The sequence below is a fragment of the Ixodes scapularis genome, unplaced genomic scaffold (genome assembly GCF_016920785.2).
Source record: "Ixodes scapularis isolate PalLabHiFi unplaced genomic scaffold, ASM1692078v2 PGA_scaffold4__175_contigs__length_147842914, whole genome shotgun sequence".
Taxonomy (NCBI): Eukaryota; Metazoa; Arthropoda; class Arachnida; order Ixodida; family Ixodidae; genus Ixodes; species Ixodes scapularis.
The window spans coordinates 111,111,547-111,135,426 of record NW_024609879.1 but is presented as its reverse complement, the minus strand read 5'-3'; the positions used below and the strand labels follow the sequence as shown (position 1 = coordinate 111,135,426).

The 23,880-nt window shown below is 44.8% G+C and overlaps 2 protein-coding genes across 2 annotated transcripts; both read left to right on the top strand.

Moving 5' to 3' along the window:
* Window positions 1-574: 574 nt before the first annotated feature.
* On the top strand, window positions 575-1,324 carry LOC115320778 (pollen-specific leucine-rich repeat extensin-like protein 1; the record flags this gene model as incomplete). The annotated part of the gene is given in 1 exon segment (XM_042293335.1): window positions 575-1,324. A coding segment is annotated over 1 exon segment (627 nt), but the record flags the coding sequence as incomplete, so codon positions are not given.
* Window positions 1,325-5,348: 4,024 nt separating this feature from the next.
* On the top strand, window positions 5,349-23,193 carry LOC8027171 (beta-parvin). Its single transcript, XM_029980941.4, has 11 exons — window positions 5,349-5,507; window positions 7,300-7,389; window positions 8,743-8,916; window positions 9,209-9,352; window positions 10,531-10,646; window positions 12,129-12,187; window positions 14,150-14,169; window positions 14,297-14,358; window positions 15,949-16,017; window positions 19,543-19,717; window positions 22,683-23,193. The coding sequence occupies exons 1-11, from the start codon at window positions 5,396-5,398 to the stop codon at window positions 22,754-22,756; spliced, it is 1,095 nt and encodes a 364-aa protein (XP_029836801.1). The 5' UTR covers window positions 5,349-5,395; the 3' UTR covers window positions 22,757-23,193.
* The last annotated feature ends 687 nt before the right edge of the window (window positions 23,194-23,880 follow it).

Genomic DNA, 23,880 nt, shown 5'->3' with positions numbered 1-23,880 from the left:
AATTCGCTAACCAATAAAACAACTGGTTTCGGTTTGGAGCGGAAGTGATGTCAGGTCACGTGACATGACAAATTGCCTTGGCGGAAATGACGTCATGTCACGTGACAAGGGGGCGTGGCCAGGTGCTGTACGGGATATGGTTTGCTTATACGCGTCCCGGCCCCCGGCGCCGTCCCAGTCATCCCGCCGTCTGGAACACGGACGGACCCACCGCCAGCTCCCGACGCTTTTGTTTCCGCTCCCCGGCTTCTTTCCCCGGCTGCTGTCGCGAAGAAAGTAAGCGACGTGGAGGCGGTGCTGTCTGCGAATCCCGATGGCATTTCAAGCTCATCGTCAATGTTCCGCTGTATTTTTCTTGAGAAAGAAAATGTTAAACCGATATAATATATCGGTTACCGGTTAAGACTATACGATCACGGTTTCGGCTACCGTTAACATCGAAATAAATTCGTTCCGATTGCGGTTACCAAAAAAAAAAAAAATCTGTCTTCAACGAATTTTGGTATGAACTACGGTTACGGTTTCAGTGTCTGGTTAAAACCTATCTTAATTCAGCGTCCTTCTTGCTCACCAGGACGACGCATCCGTACCCCAGCGACCGCAGATTCCGCTACCGCCCAAGAAATTCCCCAAAGCCGGACTCTCCGTCTCTACGTTCTCGCCGGAAGTGACGCGCTTCGATGACGTCAGGGCGGAAGCGACATCATCGCCATGCGACACAGACCACCGAGATCAAATCGTACCGTCGCCTGCCATCGTGGTCCTCGAGCCGCTCAGTCCAGGAACAGCAACGAGCCCCCGAAAAAAATCAGCAACCCTGGGCAACTTCTTGGAGACCCGGGGCACGACCTGGAAGTTCCAGCCTGGGGCACAACCGGCCATGTCCAGTTTTGCCGGTCGACGGTCGTCGGATGACATGCAGCATCTACCAGTGCCTCTCGGTGACCTCTCCTCTTCGGACACTGATGGCAGCGAAGAGTTCTTGCTGCCACCTCCTCCTCCACTCAACGTTTCGGCGGACTCTTCGGATTCGGATGGCAACATTTACGAGGACGTCAGGCCACCGGTGCAGCCGAGCGTGGTCGGTGGGTACAGTGTGGCCACGAAGCACCTGGTGCGACCTCCGAAAGGAAAGAAGTTTGGCATGACGCTTGCGGAGATCTGCTTTCGCAAAGGACCTCCGAGTGTTCCAAGTGAGTAGCTTGTTTGGCGTTGACGGCGCTTATTTATGACCAGTTTATAGGTAATATATCAGAGTCATACGTCCCTACGCTAAAGTTGAAGGGTTCAAATATCTGTCCTATAGGCCCCTTTAAAAATTACGCCCTCTTACGGTCAATGTAAAAATACTGCAAAGGTAGCGTACACAAAAAACGCCATAAAAAGTGGCAAGATGATCAATTGTATACAGTCTTGGAAGTTAGTATTAAATCAGCTATATAAGGTGTCAAAAAATTACGAAGTTTTTGTAACTTTTTTAAGGGGAGAATATAAACAACAAATGCTCAATAAAAAAGATTTTGAATAAGATATCGGTTCGTGCTGAAACCTTGGTATCTGTTTCGGACACTAGCGCTACCTTTGGGCGAAGAATTTTTGCGATAAAAAACACTATTTCATTTTAATAATTAAAAATATATATATATGACAGTTACACGGATGCCATCTTCTTCGTATATTTATCAGGCTTGGCTGACACTGGAACAGCCGTGATGGTAATTTTGCTAAGTAACTCAAATATGTTAATCAACACTTTAATTAATGGTTTTATGTGTCACGTTGGGATTGCAGCGTTGACGGCAGTTACTATAAGGGACTACACCATTTTAAAAAATTTGCGAAAAGGCAATTGATTTTTAGATAGCCATCGATCAGTTTTCGCGTTTTTTCGCTCATTTTGAAAATCGCGCGTAAAAAGAGTGGCGCAGGTCCCGCCCACAACGACGCTTGGAAGAGTGACGTATCGTTTGACTCATCTCGTCACTATCCCGACAACACGTGGATGTGCCAACGACACACTGCCGAGATAGAGTAGACGTGACTGAAATTCTACTTTACTCTTTCAAGCGTCATGGCAATCAAGGCTTGCAATTATTTTCTTTTCTTTCTTTTTTTTTATTTGCACTTACGTTTTAAATTGGCAAGAAAACACGAAAACATTTTAATTAATATGTAAAGAATCATTATTTTATGTTTTTTTTTAGAATGGCATAGCCTCTGATAAAACCAATAATTCAAAAATAATCAACATATTGCAGTTTATTGGTGAACTTAATGAATCAGTTATTACTTCGTCTAACGTTCATCGAGCCTGATAAATACATGGTGAAGGCGGCACCCGCGTAACTCTCACCTATTCTTTTTTTTTTTTTTTTCTTAACCAAAATGTGTTTGGTTAAAAATTAGACACCCGGTATATTCCCGACTGCTACTTAAGTATTTATAACTCCTGTAACTGTTATTGTGTTCATTTTATGTAACCCTAGAGCAGGTTTGGTTGAGCGTCGTATTTTTATTTCAATAGTAACTCTATTTGACACTACCGACAGGACCACTTCTCGCCGAGTTAATTCTCCAGGTTTCGTTTGTCTATTTTTTTTTTTTTTATGTACTCATTCGTGCTTCATTAAACAGATGAAAACCAGGCAGGTATAATCCATCTCCCAAACATCTGCAGTGCGGACAAAGGCTTGGACACGAGTACTTGTCTGTGGAAAGTCTCGTACAAACAAAAGCATTCTGCTGGGCAAGCCTAACGCGCCTGTGCCTTTGCCTTTACTGGAGACATTTGTAAGATGAAGTATGTAGAACGAAGAATGAGTACTAGCTGTCCTCGTCCCTCCTTTTTGTTTAGCTTTCATTACATGAGTATCTGCGCCAACGCGCCCTTCGAGATAACGCTGTGTCAGTTGTAATACAGGGTGTCCCCGACAAAAGATTTAACTTTTTTTTTGCCCGCAGAAATAAACTACGCATCGCCGAATGTCCATCCTCCGCCGAAATGTAGCCCGAACGATCCAAACCAGACGCCAAAGTTTCAGCACAAGCCGATATTTTATTGAAAAGTTATAAGTAATTTTAGGAACATTTCAATGCGAAAATTGTGGACGGGCAAAAATGGGTCCCATTTTCCCATTGAAATTCTCAGAAAATCACTTACGGAGACTGAGCATCGGCGATGCGGAGTTTAATTTTGCGGCAAAATAACCCCTGTCTTTTTTGTTTTTTGTTTTTTGTTGTTGTTTTTTGTGTGTGTGTGTGTGGGGGGGGGGGGGGGAGGGGGGGGGCACCTTGTACATCATGTAGTTTGCTCAATAACTAAAGAGTTTGATATACTCTGTAAACATATTTTCAGGATTTTTTTGTCTTTTTTTTTTTTTTGTTTAGGTTACATTACATTTAATCTGGCTTTTAGTCTACTTTGAGTATCAAACTGAGTCGTTATTTACTCAGCATATTGCTCAGCATTGGCGTTCAGTCCACAGATTAGATTAGAACGCGATTTATTAGCCGAAAATAATCAGGGAGTGGGATTGGGGAGGGCACCGGTGACTGAATTTGAGGTCTGGGTGCTGGCATATTAATAAAAATCAGGTTAGATGAAAGAGTCTACTTTGGCCTCATGGACGAAGTCCAGCAGGCTTCGTAGAATCCTTCGTTGTCGGTCTTCATTTCCAGGAGGGTGAGTCCAGCCTTCAAATGAATCAACGTCTTGGGGTCTATATATTGCTCTTATGTCTTGATATTTGGGACATTCCCAGATCAGGTGTCGGATGTCTGCTTTGACACGCATGTCGCAGTGGGAGCATAGAGCTGATCTTCTACCCTTGCTCCACAAGGCGAGGCGGGCCGGGGATAGGCTGGCGTCTGTTCTTACTCGTGTGAGCAGCACTTGCCCTCTGCGACCGAACCCCTTCTAAGGGAGTCCGGTAAGATCCGGTTCGCATAGGCGCTCGCTTTCATGTCTTCTTTGATCCACGCCCTCTCCTCAGCCAGGTCATACTCCTGATGTTCCCAGTCGACGGGTGACAGAGCCCGATCCTCAGAGCGAGTTGTCCGGTCGTACTGGTGATCGACGCGTGGATGTGGCGGCTCATCGACTCGTTGCCCGGGAAGAGCTAGAAGAGACGCGCGGGCGAGATTGTAAGCTGCTTCGTTTCCGGGAATCCCAGCATGCTCTGGAACCCCCTCAATTCTTGTTCTGACTCCTCTCCGCGAACAAGGTTCTGAGACGAGTTTCTTAATTTTCCGCACTTGGATGCTGGGACTGTTGTGGGTGCGGCACTCCTTGATTGCCTTCTGGGAATCTGTAAATATTCGAAGGTCCTCAGGAAGGGGGCCAAAGTGGCGCACTGATGATCGCGAGTGCGAGCCGAATGGCTGCTAGCTCCCCGCCCTTGGTTGACACTCCAGGTGGAAAAGCTTCGGCTGCTTCCAACTCCAAGTCAGGGAAAACCACGGCGGCAGATTTTCGGGTGATGGATCAGTGGGTGATGGGTCCACAGTTCTCGAATAAAAAACTAAACGTCATTTCACTCTCTTTTTTTTTTTTCGTGTTTTTTTTTTACCATTTGGAAATAATTTTTATTAGAATAGTTTTAATCAATCGATTACAAATTGTGAAAGTCAGCAGTACAATTTCAACTATGCCCTACTACCTAATTTCGCGAATATAGGACGCCCCTTTTTGTTCTTGGTCTGGAATGAGGGGGCTGGTGGAAGAGCTTCGGCTGCTTCCTACTCCAAGTCAGGGAAAACCACCGCGGCAGATTTTCGGGTGATGGATCAGTGGGTGATGGGTCCACAGTTCTCGAATAAAAAACTAAACGTCATTTCACTCTCTTTTTCTTTTCTTTTTTTCGTGTTTTCTTTTACCATTTGGAAATAATTTTTATTAGAATAGTTTTAATCAATCGATTACAAATTGTGAAAGTCAGCAGTACAATTTCAACTATGCCCTACTACCTAATTTCGCGAATATAGGACGCCCCTTTTTGTTCTTGGTCTGGAATGAGGGGGCTGGTGGAAGAGCTTCGGCTGCTTCCTACTCCAAGTCAGGGAAAACCACCGCGGCAGATTTTCGGGTGATGGATCAGTGGGTGATGGGTCCACAGTTCTCGAATAAAAAACTAAACGTCATTTCACTCTCTTTTTCTTTTCTTTTTTTTTCGTGTTTTCTTTTACCATTTGGAAATAATTTTTATTAGAATAGTTTTAATCAATCGATTACAAATTGCGAAAGTCAGCAGTACAATTTCAACTATGCCCCACTACCTAATTTCGCGAATATAGGACGCCCCTTTTTGTTCTTGGTCTGGAATGAGGGGGCTGAAACGGCCGAAAACGCTGTCAGCGGTTGGGAACACTGTGCAGAGGTCGCTCCTAAAATCTAAACATGGCGTCCCCACGGCCGAAGTCTCCCAAGCCCGTCACGCCTCAGAAGAAAAAAGACGAATCATTCTTGGAATATTTGGGTACCCTGGGCAGAAGGAAGAAGATAAAGGAAGGTAGTACACATTCCGTACTAATTTAACCCGGTGTCTCTAGCAGCTAGCTAGATAAGAACGTGTGTCGGTGTCAGCTGGGACCGATAGCTCTCCTGTCCATTTATGGAGCGTGTGATCGTCGCAAGAAATGGGAACACAAACAACACACTTCAAAGAATGATCTTCTGAAATAATTCGCGGGTCACAGTCTTGTCGTTTTGTGTTTCCGGGGTTTGTTCTTGTCTTGCCGTAATTGAAGATATATATAAATTTTCTTAACCGTAATTGCTTGTTTATGGCATGAATCGCAGCGGCACCACGCCCCAGCGATGCGTGATCATTCCATTTGAATAGGTAATTTCTCTCGTACATCATGAGCGCTGTCATGATCGAATTGGTTAGACTGTTCTGATTAGATGAAGTTACATCTTGTTCGATTGCGGTTAAGTTAAAAGTGCTTGACCTTGTTTGACAAGCGTTGGTTTGCTCAATTCTTGTCAAGTGTCGGTTAAGAACACCGTTCAGCTCGACGACTGTTGCTGTGCGCCTTTGAACCTTTGAACACGGCTTCAGAACATATAAAAATGAATGTAGGCTTTGAAAGATGATTTATCGTTTTCAAAGTTTCGTCTGTATGATTCAGCTAGTACCCCAGTTTAAACCAGCGGAGTTTGTTTTTGGGGTTACATTGAAACGTTGTCACTACTCTGCGACACCGACATATGTTGCCTGTTGCCCCAAAAAACATCCACAAAGGTTTTATAGCATTCCAAAATAATTGCATCATGCTAGTACTGTTCGAATTAAATCAACCTTCAACTGTCAAATGTTGATCTTGAGATTTCTTTTAATGCAGTCATCAAATTTCTTGGTATACACATACATGTATAAATTCTATGAAGTTATGAAACCCAACGTCCGGTGTTGAGAAGTACTTAAAGTACTACTTGAAGGTTTAGAAAACGTGTATACTTCACTTGAAATACAGAGCAGTTCACTTTTAAAGTTAACACCAGAACATGTGACTGCAGGTGCCCGTGGAAGCTTGTCAGTGCTGTTAACTTTTTTTAGGCAAAGTCACCAGGACAGCCCAAAAGTCACCAGTTTTAGCAAAAACTTGCTAAATGATGATGATAACATCCTTTTTTGGAATTCCTATTTTTTTATTTTTCAACTGGATAAGATATGTGAAGGTTTTTATTATTTTAAACAATATTTTAAATTACTTTCTGTGGTGACCAACCAAGTGAACAGTCAAAGCTGGCCGTCCCATTACCGAGGCACTCGCCAACACCTTGTGGCAAGCGCCATGTTAACCTTGAGTGATTCGATGCATTGATGAGAGGATCCTGGTCCTCAAACAAGACGGCGGAAAACTGCATTGGCGTTATACCCCTTTTGTATACATCTTCATCCTTAGTAGAACAAATCTGCTTCATCCTTATCAAACAAAATTGCTTGCTTCAAAATGCACAATTTTCTGTTTTTTTTTTTTTTTTTTTTTTTTTTTTTTTTTTGCTATGGTTACAGAGGATTTTTCCAAAACCTGCTAGATAATGCCTGAAAAGGGAAGTGGTTCTAAGTGGTTCGGGGCTTGAAAATGTCTTCGTCTTCGCGTCAACCAACATTACCTCGCATCACCCTTAGCAGCGACAACTATCGGCTTGCAGATTCAGCAGATTACTGAATCTGTAGATTTGGGCAACATGTGATACGATCCATCGAGGTGTTTCTCATACTCGTTTCTGGCATCTAATCATATTGCAGGTTGCTAGGCTTATACTTGTTCAAGTGTTGATGTTTATCCTTGCAGTTGTTGAACTTCAAGAAGAAGGGAAGAATGCGATTGAAACTCCCGGCAGCCCTACCCTCCCTGACCTGCCACCCCAGGACTATATTCTTGGTGAGTAATTTCAATTTCCACAGGATCTGTCGTCATAAAGGATATAGAGAAAAGGTAGCTAGTAAAAATGTGGTAATTCCTAGAGTCTTGCAACTTTTGTACATCAATGACAGACAGGACTGTGTTTTTTTGCTGTACAGCCCTTTCTCAATTCGTTTTGTTTTTTTATGATGACACAGAAACTACCTTTCTATACGATGAACTGACTCGAGTAACGTCCTCAATAGAATTCACCAGATCAAGGGGCTTGTGGGACAAGTGTGATTCAGCCGGTTAATTGGACGCAGGTCTGAAATGAGCTCTGACACTGCGCTTACATCCAATTCATGCGTCGCTCTGGGCTGACATCTAGTACATCCGGACCCTCTGTTATCTGCTTCAGTGCATGTCTTCATCATCTGCCTTCGTGAGCCACCAGAAGACCGCCATTGACATGCAACAGATATATACTCGGGCGATGATAGTGGTCAAAGCAAACAAGCTCAAATCCAAGAAGGATGTCTTTTTAGGCATTTAATATCTTGCTCAAGATTTGCTCAGAATTTTCAGCCAATGATTTCTTCACAAAGTACAGTTGTGCAGAAACTAGCACGAACTACCGACACTGATATTTTAAACCGGACAATCCGAGAGAGAGGTACCACACGTCCATCACCTTTGGCAGCGTTGACAATAGATGAGTATCATACATGTGATGCGCTTATCTCGTGAGCACCAGAGGCGCACTGCCGTCGGTGGGAGTCACCCAGTCGGATCAGTCAGAGAACCCAACGGGTGGACACGGGTTTGGAGAAGGCACCGTGGAGGAAGTCGCCGGATGCGTCTGCTCTTTCGTTAAACCCCACGGGCCTGTTGAAAAGATGGACGACTGGAAGCGCCATCTTCTTCTTCTTCTTTATTAAATGGAGGGTTTTGTGGAGATGTTGGCACTGTCTATTCAGAAGCGCCATCTATGCTTAAAACCTAGGGCTTGCTTTATTTTTTGATAATTTAAATGCCACGTAAGGGGTACTACTACATCTGCTTTGAAAAAAAAGCTACAAAAAGATTTTAAAAACTCTTCTCTACCTTTTTTTATTTTTTCTTTACTTTACATAGAAAACATTACTTGTGGCGACAAAATTTACTAGGCCGGAAACCACCGAAATTTTCCGACTTGGATGCTAGATGTGATACCTCGGATACACATCTCAACTACATTGCAGCTGTGTTTGATACCTGTGTTCATATCGTGCCCTTTTCCATTCCTCAGTCTTGGGTGCTTTCAAGATGCACAGAACTTTTAGACTAACATTTGCTTGTGCATCTTCTCAACTTGCTCATTCTCTTTCTTTGCCGTCTTGGTGTTACTAGACGAGATGGAGGAACGGGCCATGATTGAGCCGCTCTCGTACGAGGATCCCCGACTGAAGGAGCTGATCAGCGTGCTGATAGAGTGGATCAACGACGAGCTGGCCAGCCATCGCATCATTGTCAAGGACATCGAGGAGGACCTCTACGACGGCCAGGTCCTCCAGAAGCTGCTTGGTGAGGCATCCTAGTTGCACAATCTCTCCTAAAAAACACTAAACTAGAAAAAATAATTTTTTTTAAGCGTTTGGATAGGATGCATAGTTCACAAAACACACTTTTCCCCCAAAGAGAGACATATCTTTTACCACGGTGCTTACGCTGCTAGAGTCACTTGAGTGGCTTCGAACTGTGCTTCTATTTCGGTGGTTAATGCCTCAAAATACGGGGATGTTTCGAAATTGCTCTTAATTTGAAACGAGTCTTTGTTGATTGAGTCGGCTTCGTGAACCGAGTCTGCGACCCGCAGAGTCTCTGACGGGCAAGCGCCTGGATGTGGTGGAGGTGACGCAGTCGGAGGAGGGCCAGAAGCAGAAGCTCCGCACAGTGGTGGACTGCGCCAACCAGATCCTCGGACTCCCCAAGTGGGGACAGTACAAGTGGTCCGTTGAGAGTGAGCCCGCCTCGACACGCATTTTCTGTCTTTGTTTCTCATACTTCTTACTGCTTTCTCTTTATTCTGTTATCTTAGAGGTCTCCCCATTAATCTCGAAGTACTGGACCCCAGTAAATAACTGCCTCCTTTTTCTTGCATATTGCCGAATGCCTACCACACACCTTGCATTTCTTGCTTCCTAAAGTAAGCTAAAAGTTGCTTCATTCCATTATCTTACTGTGTCCTAGTAGTAAAGCATTTCCCCTCATTTCTGCACGTATCCTCGAAACTACATATTTTGCTGTCATGTCTTGCAGAATGTAGGTTTGCCTTTTTTTTTTTGTTGAAGTAGCTCGGACATCTACTGGTATCCAGAACACTCGAAGAGGCAATCTCTGTCACATATAAGTGTCCTTACAAATCAGCGAAGCAGTCGGATATAGAAGGAAGGACTCACAAAGAAACCCTCGTGGAATCCTCAGATAGGCCACTAACACCTCACTAAAAGAGCTTCTCTAGCCTCAAAGACCCTAAGTCTCTCGGCGAAATGTCAGCTCCCAACCCGGGTTTCCAAGTGGTCCATATTTCAAGGACATCTATTGAAGTTCCCCTGGCCTACGAAGCTGCCAACAATGTGTACAGGCTCGGGTTCTGTGACTTGTTGCCACCATTAACCCATTTGTTCATTAGAAGGATTACTTATATGTGGGGTTCCGTGTTTCCAGCATCTGCCGGCGAACCCCGAAAAGTAGCCCCGGCAAACCTCGAAAATTGTTTTACCAGGATCGGAGAAAACCGAAAAACCCCCAATAAGACCCAAGTTCCACGCAAAAAAATTTAAAAAAATCTGTAATTAGCGCTAAATGCTAAAGTTGAAGCTTGGGCGAGTTGGTACGACCATACTTGAGAATTAAAACAGCGCAAAAGACGCGGGACCAGATGAAGAAAGACACAGACACAGCGCTGTGTCTGTTCGAAAGATCCATCTATGCCCCGTCTATTTTTTATTTTATTTTCTTCTTCCAGTTTAAGTTTTTGACAAACAACGATTCTTTGTTAGACCGCGAAGATTAACAACAAAAAACGCCGAATCTCTGGGAAGAAGTTAACCGAGCAAGAACGCCCCGTAGTCGAAGAAGGGCTTTTATTACCCAATGAAGATTTTGTTTTTACTGCTTTTTTTTTTTTCTCACCAGGCATCCACAACAAGAACATTGTGTCGATCATCCACTTGCTGGTGGCACTGGCGAGACACTTCAGGGCCCCAGTGAGGCTGCCCGAAAACGTCGTTGTCAACGTCGTCGTCGTGCAGGTTGGTTCCGCCGGATTGTACGCTTGTCGGTGATACCCATTTCGGCATTGTATCATTGATGTTGGCACGCGCGTCGTTTCGTGACGGCGTATTTTGAGCTTGGAAGTCCAGTGAAAGTCAGAGGGTTTAGAGGGTGACAAGATACAAAAAAGCAGGGCGACACGACAGAATAAGTTTCGCTGCATTTTTGTTTATTGGTCTTAACCGTGCATGTGCTGCCTTATAAAAAAAAAAGTGGGGCATCTGCCCCCCCCCCCCCCCCCCCCCAAGGTTTTATTAGGTTTTATTACAGTATAGACCACTTACAACGTAACCGCTTATAGTGCAAGATTGGGTGTAACGCGGTTTTTTTAAACCACCGGTTCGCCTCCCATAGAACTTCTTGTAATTACATACCGCTTAAAATGCAGGCGCGCGAAGGGAAATACTGGTTATAGTGCGGTTTCTGGAACTGCGCGCCGACCGACCAGCGCAGCGAGCACGCTTCCCTGTGCGACACTAAATAACGGCGCTAGCCTGGCTAGCCCGCAAGCGGCACTCGCGGGGCAAGGAGGTTGCTCGAAGAAGCGGAAAGAAACGAAGAGAGAGGCTTCAGTTGCCATAGCGACGGAAGGACGCACGCACGTGTCGTTCACGTGCGTGCGTCGCTCCGCAACTGCAACGACAGGCCAATCGCAGGTCGAGGAGAAGTGTTCGCGCGTGCTGCATGCCGGTCGCAGGCCGGCTACTTCTATCTGCAAACATGGCGTCGGTTGTGATCGTCGACGTAGACGGCGTGGTTCGTTACGCGTAAATCGTTCTGCGTAAATTGTTTCGCGTAAAAGCGCTATCCTTGACTGAATTTTCGCTGTGTGTCGCTATGATAACCCAGCACGTACTTGAAGGGAAGATCCACCTACTCGTGCGGCAATGTCGTGGCGGCACTCTCAAGACGGCAGAAACGCCCGTGCCGTCGTGTTTGTTTACTTCGACTACAGTGGTGATTTCTAAACATTTGTGTTTTCGAACATCGCCCGGATTTCTTATTTGGAGCATTTCATGCCTGTGCTCAAGTTGAAGGTATTACTGGCGCGTACCATATAAAGAATCAAATTTTCACGCGTTTTCATCACCGGAGAAAAGTGATTAGGGTTAGCAATCCTGAACGCTAGCAACGTCCGTCCGCAACCCGCCACGCCGTTAAAAAGCTGCGCCAGGCAAAAGTCGCTCATTTCTTTCAAAATGTGTGACGCACTTGAGAGAGAAGTGTACTAGTCTGGTGAAATAAAGACTTTCCTAAAACTAAGCTTTATTTTTCATCTAATATAAAATAAATTTGTTTTACAAAGGTAAGTTGTCTCATGGCATGGATTTTGGCCTGAAAAATTTATGTTTTGGTTACAACGCGGTACCGCTTATAGTGCGGATTTTCGCAACTCCCGCGACATACGTTATATGCGGTCTACACTGTACATCTCATTTTGTTTATTGGTCTGTCTGTAGAAACGCAACGGCATCCTACATCCCCGCACCGTTCAAGAGGAACTGACGTCGACCTACGAGTAAGCTTTAATGTCTTCCTTTAGGGTTAAAAGCTGGGCCATTTGGCGTGGATCGATCATTTCTCTCTGGTTTATGTTCCTTCTTTTTCAGTCTTTTTATGATTTCTTCTTTTAGATCAAGGTGCTCTTTTAATTCTGGTTTGTGTGTCGTAGCGTTCTGTTCTTTGCTGCACAGGAAAAAAGCACATGCTGAGAAGTCGCACCTCTGTACTTTTTTATTTAGCTTTTCTTTGGAAGCTTTAGTATGCGATATATAGAAAACAAGTTTGACATCTGATGGCACTTTATAAATGTGGTTTACACATAAGCGGAGCTGTCTACAGGATTGTTCAATGCGAGAAGCTATCCACGGGCTTTTATTCCGTAGAAAATTACTCTGAGCAAACAATGGCTTTGGTTGGTTTTCCATCTGAGAACGTTGCTTGTTGGTTGAGGAGAAGTATGGTTGTTTTCTCACGGGCATAAATCTAATCTTGTTCTTTATTTGGATGTTGCAGTTATATCCAATTTATCTAACATCACCTAGGCAAAGGTTTGGCTTTACCGAACGGCTTTGATCAGGAGGAAACAAACTCGGCACCCTGTAGACCTGACACGATTGGTAACTCAGTTTTTTTGGTTGGACAGGACGTGACCAGATTAACGAAGGACTTCGGTATTAGCTTTAATCCAAGATAACCACTTTTTAGAAAAAATATTGCACGCTACCCGAAGGTTTAGCGAACAAAATAGACCTTTCTGGAAAAGTCTATATCTGGGGCCCCTCCGACGTACGCCTGGGCAGGCCCGTACACTCTGCGGATTTTGGAAGTGGCTCGATTGTTTCTGTCTTGCCACTGCGAGTTTAGGACACAAAGAAAACAAAGTGAAAACACCCCAAAGCCGATGCGTACCCTACTTCGTTACCGTTCTGCTTTTTTTGCGTTCTGAAGTCGCAAAACGCTAAACCAACATGAACCGATTGCCGTAGTTCATCGAAGTAACGATGGGAGGCGCTGCGTATTTCCAGAACGGTCTATCAGCTCGTACATGAAAAGAAGAGAGAAAGGGAAGTGAGCTGTGGAAAGGAATTCAGGAAATTTTTAAAAGACTCGGAAATTTGCCTGCAGAAAATTATGCAACATCCCAGAAGCATACAGGAAAAACCGGACTTGAGTGACGTGATCGGAATTATCTTCTCAATGTAACCTGGAATCTAAAAGGAAACTGTTTTGCGCAAGCACTAGACCAAAAAATAACTGCCTCCTCTGTCAGCCAGCACCGTCCTAGTTGGATGCAAGCCAGACGCATTTGTTTTCTTCCTTTTTATTTTTGTTTGTTTTTTTGTCAGCAGAGCAGCTGTGATGCTTCTTCTCTTTTCTTCACTGTCGAGACACATTGGTGTTTAGGTAAAAAGAGTTTAAATGAAAAGGATGTTTGGAAGTAAAAGGATGCCTTCTCTCACTACTGGCTTAAGGTGGATGTAAAAAATGCTTGGTTTGTTTCGTGTATTGGTTTTTGGATGGGCTCATTTCCAAGGCGTCTTGGTAACTTGGAAGCTAATTTCGCTTTGAGATAATGAAAATTTTCGTGTGAGGAAGCCCTCTCAGCCCTCTTGTGCAACTTTTCTAATATTGAGATTCACTTGTAAATGACAAAATAGAAAGGTTTTTATTTTTAGGTCATGCATTGCGGGACTTTGGAAATCAAGGTCGCTGCCACATTTTTCTATATTGAACATTGGTTTTTAGGGGATCATCTTAGACTTAAGAGGACACGATATATGGTTTTAGATCAAAGAGTACCGCAAGACAGATATTGCGCAGGCCTTTTTGTATACCCCACTTAACTCTGCTGATCTTCAGATTTCACCAAATCACTTTTATTGGCGAACTACAGAAGAGCGGCTTCGCAGCGCAGGCATTTTTGCAACATTGTATTTGACTAGGAATCTGACAGCTTTCCTCGAATCTTTTTTTCCAGTGACTTGGGAATGAGAGTTGGTGAGTTAAGTTCTTTCCGCTACGTATATTCCAACGCTTTGCGGCTTTCGAGTTTGAGTGCTGGTACTCGCACAGTTCGCGCAGACAGCCTTTACCTAAAGACTCCCGCACCTTTGCTTCCTCGCAGAAAGGGACGCATTCGACACGCTCTTCGACCACGCTCCCGACAAGCTTCAAGTCGTGAAGAAGGTATGTTAGTGGTGCTTATTTGGTCGCTGGCAGGACGTGCCTTTCAACCATTTGGCCTCCAACACAGACTCTATGCCTTCCACCGCACTTTGGCTGCGCGTGCGTCCTGGAGGCGGGCTAACTGAAGCTCCTCCCTCCCGTTTCCACCCTGTCGGCGATTATAGCTAACTTTTGCAGTCACATCTATTCTTTGGCCTCGATTCAAGAGGGCACTCCTTCCTCACGGTTGCTACGAACATGACATCGGCACTTTTCCGCATTTCACTCAGACGGAGTAGTCACGGGCACCGAACTTTACCACTTAGGTCACTGCCCTAAACGTGGACTTTGAACCTCAATGTAGTGGGTGACAAGCTAAGAACTTGCCGTAATTCCTTGAGAGATAACCCACCCAAAATTGAAAGCAAATCGAGTGAAAACTGGGAGTGGGCTAACGTTCAATAAATAATAAAAAAAAGTTGGATAAAAAAACAAAAAAAGCTTGTAGCAAAAAAATGGGAAGGTGTGTTTACGCGGCGTTCAGTCACCTTCAAAAGGTTTAAACGAGCAGTCGCTATCGCTGTCAAACAAAATGTCAATCACTTCGTCACATAGGTCCTGTTACCTTTCAAACTTGTTATCGCAGTGGGGGGGGGGGGGGGCACAGCGGCGGCTGTTAACTAAAGACAACTGTTTCTGCCCAGTCAGCATTTATCACCTGCCTGTTCTCCTTTCCGCCAAGGTCACCATTGGCTCGTGCAGTGCAATTACTAGAAGTGGGCTGTCTTTCGCTGTGTTCGAAAAAATACAGAATCGTGCCGCAAGGGGGGGGGTGGGGCATCTCTCGGGATATTACGGTAGTATGCAGATGCTTAGCCTTCAGCGCACGCTCGTATCCTTTTGCCAAGCTTGGGCTGCACGTATGATGTACTGTTAAAAGAGGCAGAAAGGTTTTGGTTTTTAACCTGTCACTGACGAGAGTAGTGGTAGTTTTTATGACAGCCATTCAGTTTGGAGAGAAAAGCAGGGAAACCAGAAATCACTTGTTCGAGCTAACAGTTTTGCGCTGTGCACTTATGGTCACTCTTAGCCGATCTTAAGTATGTGACTTGAGCACACTCACACTGTTGTACCAGTGAAAGCTTAACAACTCCTGGTATTTGAAATGGAAAGCAAATTGTGTTGGCTGGTTCACAGGTTGAGGCAAAGTTGAGCCGCCAAAGTGCTTCGAAACAAAGATAGCCTTGAAGATTGTGGAGTTGGCTGGTCATTTATTTGTCTGAAGATTTTATTTAGTCCACATCGTTTGCGTAATATGTAGCGGAGGTAACTTAATTAAAAAATTGCAGCACCAGTTTGGTCAGAACTTTGTGGCTGGGAGCTGCTTAGCAATACTGCCCTTGGAATTAAAATTGTTAAAAGAGGAGTTTATGTATAGCCTACATTGTTAAACAGTCATCTGAATTCAATTTCTTTCCTCCTCCCAATGTTGTGTATGCTGGAAAAATTGTCTTAATTTAAGAGTTCACTAAATTAACTCATACCCAAATTTGCAATTAGGAGTAAAGTTTCCCGTTTTTTCGTATTTTACAAGCCCAGCTTTTCTTTCAGTCGTTGATGACGTTTGTGAACAAGCATCTCAACAAGATCAACCTTGAAGTCAGCGACCTGGACACTCAGGTGAGGCTGCCTTCTACCAAAAGGAATGAAGTAAAATGAGGCTAGGCAAACTTTTGATTTTAATATCTGTAAAGTACAAGCCTCGCGTTTACACCTCGCATCAAAGCCAGAATGTTAAAACAATGGTTTCTAGTATTCAATCATTTCCAGTATCTAAAACTATGTCTAAAGCAAGAAGAGTTACATTTTGTAACTATGGTTCCGTGTTTTTGGGGGTTTATTCGTCAAATTCGGAGGTGTTTTTAGGGGTTTATTTTTCTTCACAGATTGTGTTTTTCAGTGTCAAACAAGAAATTTGTGTATATCGGGCCTTATGTTAAAGAAAAAGTTGGCATAACATTTCTTAATCTCCATAGTGACCTGAATTCTTGGAAAGGTACCAGATAGAGGAGAAACGGGATAAGGGTTCCTTAACAAAGAAGCAGCCTCTTGGTCACTTCAGTGCCTCTGTGTTCGAAGTAGTAAACACAAAATAAAATTGTAGTTTGAAGCTTTTTCTCATTAAGTTTGGTTTTTTTCTTATCGAAGGACAACGTCCATTCGGGGATTTGCGGTTTTCCCCGATTGTGAGAAAACTGGTTCGGGGGTTAATTTTCACGGTTTATCGGTATGTGCCAGAAACGCAAAATCCTATTCATAGCTGCCACTGGCGGCTATGAATACTTCATCTAGTGCAGTGGCACACCCATGAGCCACTGGCCCGTAAACAAGCACTGGATGAGGCAAACTAGTGGGTTGCTGGGGTGACATTGTACGGTGGGAAGAAATATTGCACCAATATTGTCAATGTAGCTCTGGAGTGACTCTGGTTGCAAGCTTAAAAAAAGTAGTTGGGTTGTGTATTTGTTTAGACATTGGGTTGGGAAGTTTGTCGATCTCAATGGTGTCCGGTGTCTCTTGTATAGACTAAAAGCTTTAAAAAGCATCGCACAGTAGTGATGCGCGACCACATGCCAGTACGACACTTACCCAGATGGACGAGGGCAGGGATTGAACCCTGGGTACACGGGTTCTGCAGTGCGCCAACACGCTCGTTCGCCGATCTCTCCCGGAAGCTTTCGCCCTTGACAAATGTTTGCACGCTGTGCTACCTTTTTATTAGTATGTCCTCTTTTTAGGGGGGAGTGAGGCTGACTGTGTATGAATGTCCTGTAGAACCCAGCTTGTTTACATGACAATGTTTGGTATAGAGCAGGGGTGCACAACTCAAAAATGACGCGGGCCAAAAATTGTTTATTGGAAGCTGCGCGGGCCGCACCTAGTGTTTTTTTGCTGCAGACAGGTTTTCAATGTCTGGTGTTATCGCACTGGTTGCCGTCTTCAGCACATCTCGCAGTGTCATGTCCGTCATAGAAGATCGAAGACGGTTCTTCTTGAGGGTCATCAGTGAGAACGTCTGCTCACAGACATACGTGCTCCCAAAATGTGATGCAAGCTTCAAAACGTGGTCCACAAGGTTTCAGTACTTGCTCCTGTCAAGGCTTCTGTAGAAGTCAAGCAGCTGAGACTCACGATGCATATGCTTCAGTTCTGGCGAGCACTGGTGGTCGATGAGTTGTAGCTGCAGCGTCGGACCTGTGTCTTCCGGTGCGACAGAAAACGGATCGCAGAACAAATCGTAGTTACTCTTCTCACTTTCAAATGCCTTGAATCTTTGCTGGAGCTCAGAGAGCAGGTACTCAACCTGTGGAGCGTACGTCGCAGCTACCGTCTTCCGATTTTCGCCGGTGGGAAAAAGCTTCTGGCAGGTTGGAAAGTGAACTATGCTTCCACCCCCAAGCTGCAATTTGAAGAGGCGCAGCTTTCTTGGAACGCGAAGATCGCGCTCAGCATGTCCGAAATGAGATGGTCTTTTCCTTAGAGAGCTATGTTAAGCGTGTTCAGATGGCTTGAAATATCGGTGAGGAATGCCGGATTATACGACCATTGTTCTTCCTCCAGCTCTGGTGTGTGTTTCCCCTCCTCTTGCAAGGAATCGATGATGTCGGCGTTCAGCGCGACGAAGCGACTGAGAACATTCCCACGGCTTAGCCAGAAAACTTCAGTGTGATACGGGATGTCCATATGCTCACTCTTCATTTCTTTCAGATACTCTTGAAATTTCCTGAGCTTCAATCCCCGACCACGTATAAAGTTGACAACCGAAGTCACGACCTTCATCACTTTGGCACGGAGTGCTTCCTGGTGAATCACACAGTGATATTGCTTCAATTCTACACCACTGAACGCTTGAAGTAAGGCAACGGCTCCGTTTCTCTTTCCCATCATGGCTTGGGCTCCATCGGTGCAGACACCTGCGAGTTTTTCCCGTGATAGCTTGAGCTTCTCGGTGACGTCTTTGACCTCCTTGCTCATCTCTTCTCCCGTAGTCCATCCGTGCATTGAGCAAAGCTCTGCCAGCTCCTGAGTCACTTCGAAGTTTGCGTTCACACCACGGATGAAAACAAGCAGCTGTGCTGTGTCTTTGATGTCTGTGCTCTCATCTAAAGCAAGAGAGTAGTAGACAAAATGACTGCAACTCCTCTCCAGCTGTTTTGATAGGTCGTCGGCAATGTCATGCACACGTCGTTGTACTGTCATTCTTGATAGGCTGAGGTTTTGGAAATCCAACTTCCTTGTCCGGGCACATCCCCTCAGAAACAATCATAAGACATTCCTTGATGAGGTCACCATCAGTAAACGGACGACCTGAACGAGCGATCTGTTGAGATATCTGAAAAGACGCCCGCGTGGCTGCTTCAGATGTGTTCTTTGCTCTCATAAAAATACTTTGCTCAGCAAGCAAATTCCGTTCTAAGTCCTCGGACTTTGTTTTTCTCTCCGAATCCGAAAGAGCACTGAAGTCGCTGGCATGTTTGGTCTCGTAGCAGCGTTGAACGTTGTATTCTGTAGGAGCCGCGAGAGATTCTCGACACACGAGACATAAGCACTTCGATGCGTTCTCAATGAAAAAGTAGCTCCATGTCCACTCTTGGTTGAATTTCCGGCCCTCCTGGTCGATTTTTCTCTTTTTTGGAAGTGCACTCATACTCCAAGCGTGACACGACTAGCTTTTCTCTATCTGCAACAAGTTGTCACTGATCATGTCCCAACAGGAGGGGAGAGGGCTGTAGCCTCCGTGGAGAGAGGGAGGAGGAAACGGGATGAAGAAGAACTGGAACACTCACAAGCACAGGGACGCGGGGTCGGGTCATAACAACGCACTGGATGGCTGTACAGGCTTTTCTATTGTTGTTTTCTGTGGGTCTAGTGGAGAGGGAATATTTGAACTGAGGACGTGGAATTCCCCCCGGAAAAGAGGACTCTGAGAAAAGTAGGTCAACGGGTTCGAATGCTTTCTGCCAAGTCAACGGCCCCAGTGCATTGAATGACACGGTGAGCGGTTTCTGCGCTCAGCTGGGCCGCGAGCCGCGGGCTGTATGTTGTGCACCCCTGGTATAGAGACTTCGGTTGTGACGTCTTCGCTCGAGCGCACCGTGATCGAGACTCCTCAAGTGTATGTTTTTTTTTACTTTTTTGCGGCAGTTCCAAGACGGCATCTATCTGGTGCTGCTGATGGGGCTGGTGGAAGGCTACTTCGTGCCTCTCTACTCCTTCTTCCCAACACCCTCGTCGTTTGAGCAGAAGGTGCACAACGTCGCTTTCGCCTTCTCCCTCATGACGGACGCCGGACTGCCCAAACCCAAGGCCAGGCCCGAAGGTGAGTCGACACTTCTCTGTTCTCTTACCTCGTGCTTTGGCATGAGTTCGTGCAGAGCTTTCGAATCGAATCTCCGCTATGGCATCACAGTTGAGTCGTCAGTCAGCTGCCTTAAAAAAGTATTGAACAAAGAAAAAAAACAAAATTTGTCTCCTACCTGGTTAGATAGGCACATCTCAAAAGAAATATTTATTAAAAAAAAAAACAAAAAAATTTGTATTTTGGTGCAATATTTATGTTACAACACGTATTGTTTTATTTGCGAGCGAAACCAAAATTGTAGCACCGTGGGGTGATGGTAACAGCATTTGTACCCAACTAGCATGCACTCAGATGTCCAGTGAACTCGGAGCACACACTGTACTCCATTCACCCTTGGGTGATGGTGATAGCATTTGTGCTCAACTAGCGTGCGCTCAGACGTCCAGTGAACTCGGAGCACACATTCACCCTTAAGCTGAGACAGCAGCCAAAGCTACAAGCGCGAGCTAGCCTGCACTCCTGGCTTTGAGACATGCATTTCTAGTGTGTTGCGTTGGCTATAGTCTCAGCTTAAGGGTGAACGGAGCAGGTTTAGTGTTTTTTAAGACAAAAGTTGTTAATCTTAGAACCAGACCAGTTAAATATACTGTCACAGGACAAGGTGCTCCCACAAAGCCCTCGGCTCTTGCCTTCTCAGCAAAGCAAATGGTGGAGTGGAGAGTTTCGCACTCTCACCGGCATTTGCCCTAGTAAAATGGAAAGAGTTAGGGGCTTTGCGGGAGGACCTTGTGCTGCTTTTCTTGACATGCAAAAAAGTGTAGTCTCCTTTTGAAGTTGCATATCTTGGCCCGTGTCTATGAGTTTTAGAAATTTTATCTTTAAATGCCTACGCAATGTTTCACTTTCTGTCAAAGTGACATGTTTGCTTTACCTTGAATCGCAGCTAAATCATAATGTATCAGTCCATTGCGTCGGCCTCAGAACAAAACCTTTTGTCGTCTCGGAGAAATGACGTGTTTATGATAAGGTTGTTTTGCAGTGGACAACAAGCAGAAAAAATGGATACTCTAGCGCTATTTTCTGGCAATCGAAAGACCCAGCGGCTGAGTGTAGCTTGGGGAGCTCTGCAACGACATGTAACGTCACGGAGGATGTCGCAGACAGAAATAATTGGCATTTCACCGAGAACGGGGCTTTTTTGCTCTCGGGAAAAACAAATATATGCTCTTTTTTCAATTAAAAAAAATATATATATATATATATTTTTTTACCTCGGGGTTTGGAGGAAGGGCGGTCGGCCCGCTCCCCCTTGAATCTGCCACTAGTGTAGCTCAACTACATGTCACGGTGATCTGAAACGAAATCGAGAGCTTGCCACAGCACGCCATGATCGACAGTGGAGGAAACGTAGCCTCTTCAAAAGCGTTTCACAGTCGCGGATGGTACGAGAATGAGAGGGTTACTTTCTCTAGATGCCCCGCCTCCGGCACGCACCCATTGCCCTCCACCTTGCCTCTGGTGCGTGTGCATGCTCCGAGCTCGCGATATGCAGAAGCGTTAAGCCGCGATCACAATGCTCATACCAAAGACAGAATGCAGACACTGCCAGGTGTCTGTTTCTTGCTAGTATACAATGGTCCTGTCACATTGGCCGTACAAAAACTGTCTGCAGATGTGTCCAAAGCACACATACGTACGAAGCAAACATCCTTCAACCACGCTCGAGGCACGTCTGTAGGTAAGAGACTAGTACTTCCAAAAATCCCTGCGTGTCAACACTGCGGCCTGGCTACCTCTCTGGAGTGCAGCGTGACCCTCCCAGTCCACGGATCATTTAAAGGGGTACTCAGGCAATTTCTTTGTGGTCTCCGATTTGCCTCAAATTTGGCTCAGCACACCGACACACACGGCTGTACCAGTCCCTCAAGTACTGTGTGAAAAGAAAAAATATTTATGAAGTTATAGAATTTATCTTATGTGGTTCTCATCGTGTTTCTCAAGCGGAGACCGGCAACGTCTAAATACGACTACAAAAATGTTGCAAAGTAGGCAGTAAACCACATTCTCGACTGATTACAAGACGTTTGATGGAGCAAAAGTAATGCTTAAAATCTCATTCGCTGGGGGGCACGAAAAAATGCTCTACATAATCTGTATAAGACTGCCTGCGCGGCCTGAAAGTCTGTACCATTTGTGACGTTGCACCACTGGACAGCACGCGGAAATTTGAATGTTGGTTTTGGCACCATCTTCATTTACGGTTTCCTCAATACTTATTTTGAATTTCGAAACTATAAATAGCGTGCCGTGAAGACTGAAGTCCGGGTAGTATTCAGAAAATGAAATTTGTTTGGGTAGCTCGAAAAACAGCCGAGTACCTTTTTGAAAAGCCTAGGACATTGAGACGATGGAACAGGATGATTGTCCCAGTGCACTCCTTCCTTTGTCTACTCGAGGACAAACTCTGGTATGTCGGGAGCCCCAAAAAACGTGCAGACCCGTATTGGAGGGCAAAACCATAAATTTAAGGAAAGTCACATATTCGAAAAGGTGTGCACTGTATTTGGTCGTTACAGCATGTCGTGAATTGAGGTTGGCGAATCGAAACCGAAACGGTGGCCGGAAGGTACCCAAGATGCTTTGCACGGCACTATGCCTCTAGGATTGCTTCGATTTTGCAAGAGGTGTACTCTGTCATGATGTCTGCAGGAAATGCCGTGTCCTTTGTATGACGCATGGGCAGCGTGACTACGACTTTGTAGAAGGTGCGATGCTCGCCCTGGAGGCGGGGCAACTAAAAGACTTCCTGCCGTTCTGATTCTGTCAGTGGCCATGAGTCCTTTCCTTTTCAAACTTTGTATCTTTGTAGAGTTTTTCCTCCACCACTTGCCAAAAAAGTCAGTCACTCCTGCTTTCGCATGTGGACACTTTTTAGCTTGTTCGGCGGCATTTATGGGAGGGATCGTTTATGCTTCCTTTGCAGATCTGGTTAATGCAGACTTGAAGTCTACCCTGAGGGTGCTGTACAACCTCTTCACCAAGTACAAGGACACCTAAGCAAGGTTCTTCTCCTACAGCTCCTATCCCTCCAGAGCAAAAAACAAAACTTGATGCCTCTGGAAGTCATGCACTGCCACAGCATATCTTGCATTTAGCTACTGTTATCCTCGTGCCTTACGAGCAGTGACGACTCGCGAAGCTGACATCAAGCTTTGAGTGTTTATTTAACTGAACAACTAACTTAATCTGTCTAACTAAGCGTTAGGAGCCGATACTCACACCAAAAATATGAGAGCCGCCGAGGAGCGAAACGCTTTGTACATAATGAAAAATAGCACTTTTAATAATATATTTGTAGATGTTGACATTCATGACTGTAATGTCGCTCTCCTATCCCCGCGCACAAAAGATGACTTGGCGCCTTGTTTTTGGAAGTGCCTTTTAGAGTTGGATTTACTTGTTCGCAATTGTCGAGTAATAAACCTTTATCCGAAGCTGCTGCTTCATGTTGTTTTCGGTCAGCTCACAAATTTAATAGAAATATGTGTGGTATTATACTTTTGCCGTTAAATGAGGGTTGATTGTTTCTTGAGATAAACATAAGACACAATTTATAGTAATTGGAAAATTAAGTCAGCAGAAGAAACAATATGCACATCCCATTTATTTACACACAGGATCCTCACAACTTCTTTATACATCAGTGTAGAGCTTGCGATGGAGTATTCCTGGTGCTTTCAGAGCAGTAAAAGAAAACAAGCAAGCAGAGACAGGAATTCTCGGTGTCTATATGACATGTTCAGCCGTAAAAAAACAAAGGGCATTTATGACTGGTGCTGCATGTGGCAGCTCGAACCACTTTGACACAACATGCCAAGTAATGCTGAACAAGAATGCTGTGTGACTGTTGTCAACCCTTCATATCCGTCTTAATAGTAATTTTATTGAACATCAAAATAATAATAATTATAACAGGACAATGACGACATACGTTAGCGAGGCGAACACCATGCGGCAAAAATATTTTTTGCTGATGTGTCTCGTTCGGAACATTCCAGTATATTTTTCAAAAGAGTACTCAATCACCATGAATGGACTCCGAGCAATCAGTTGGATGTGCTTGTTTGCCTCATTGCCCTCCTTGTTTCTGTGATTAACTAGCGAAACCTGAGAACCTCTTC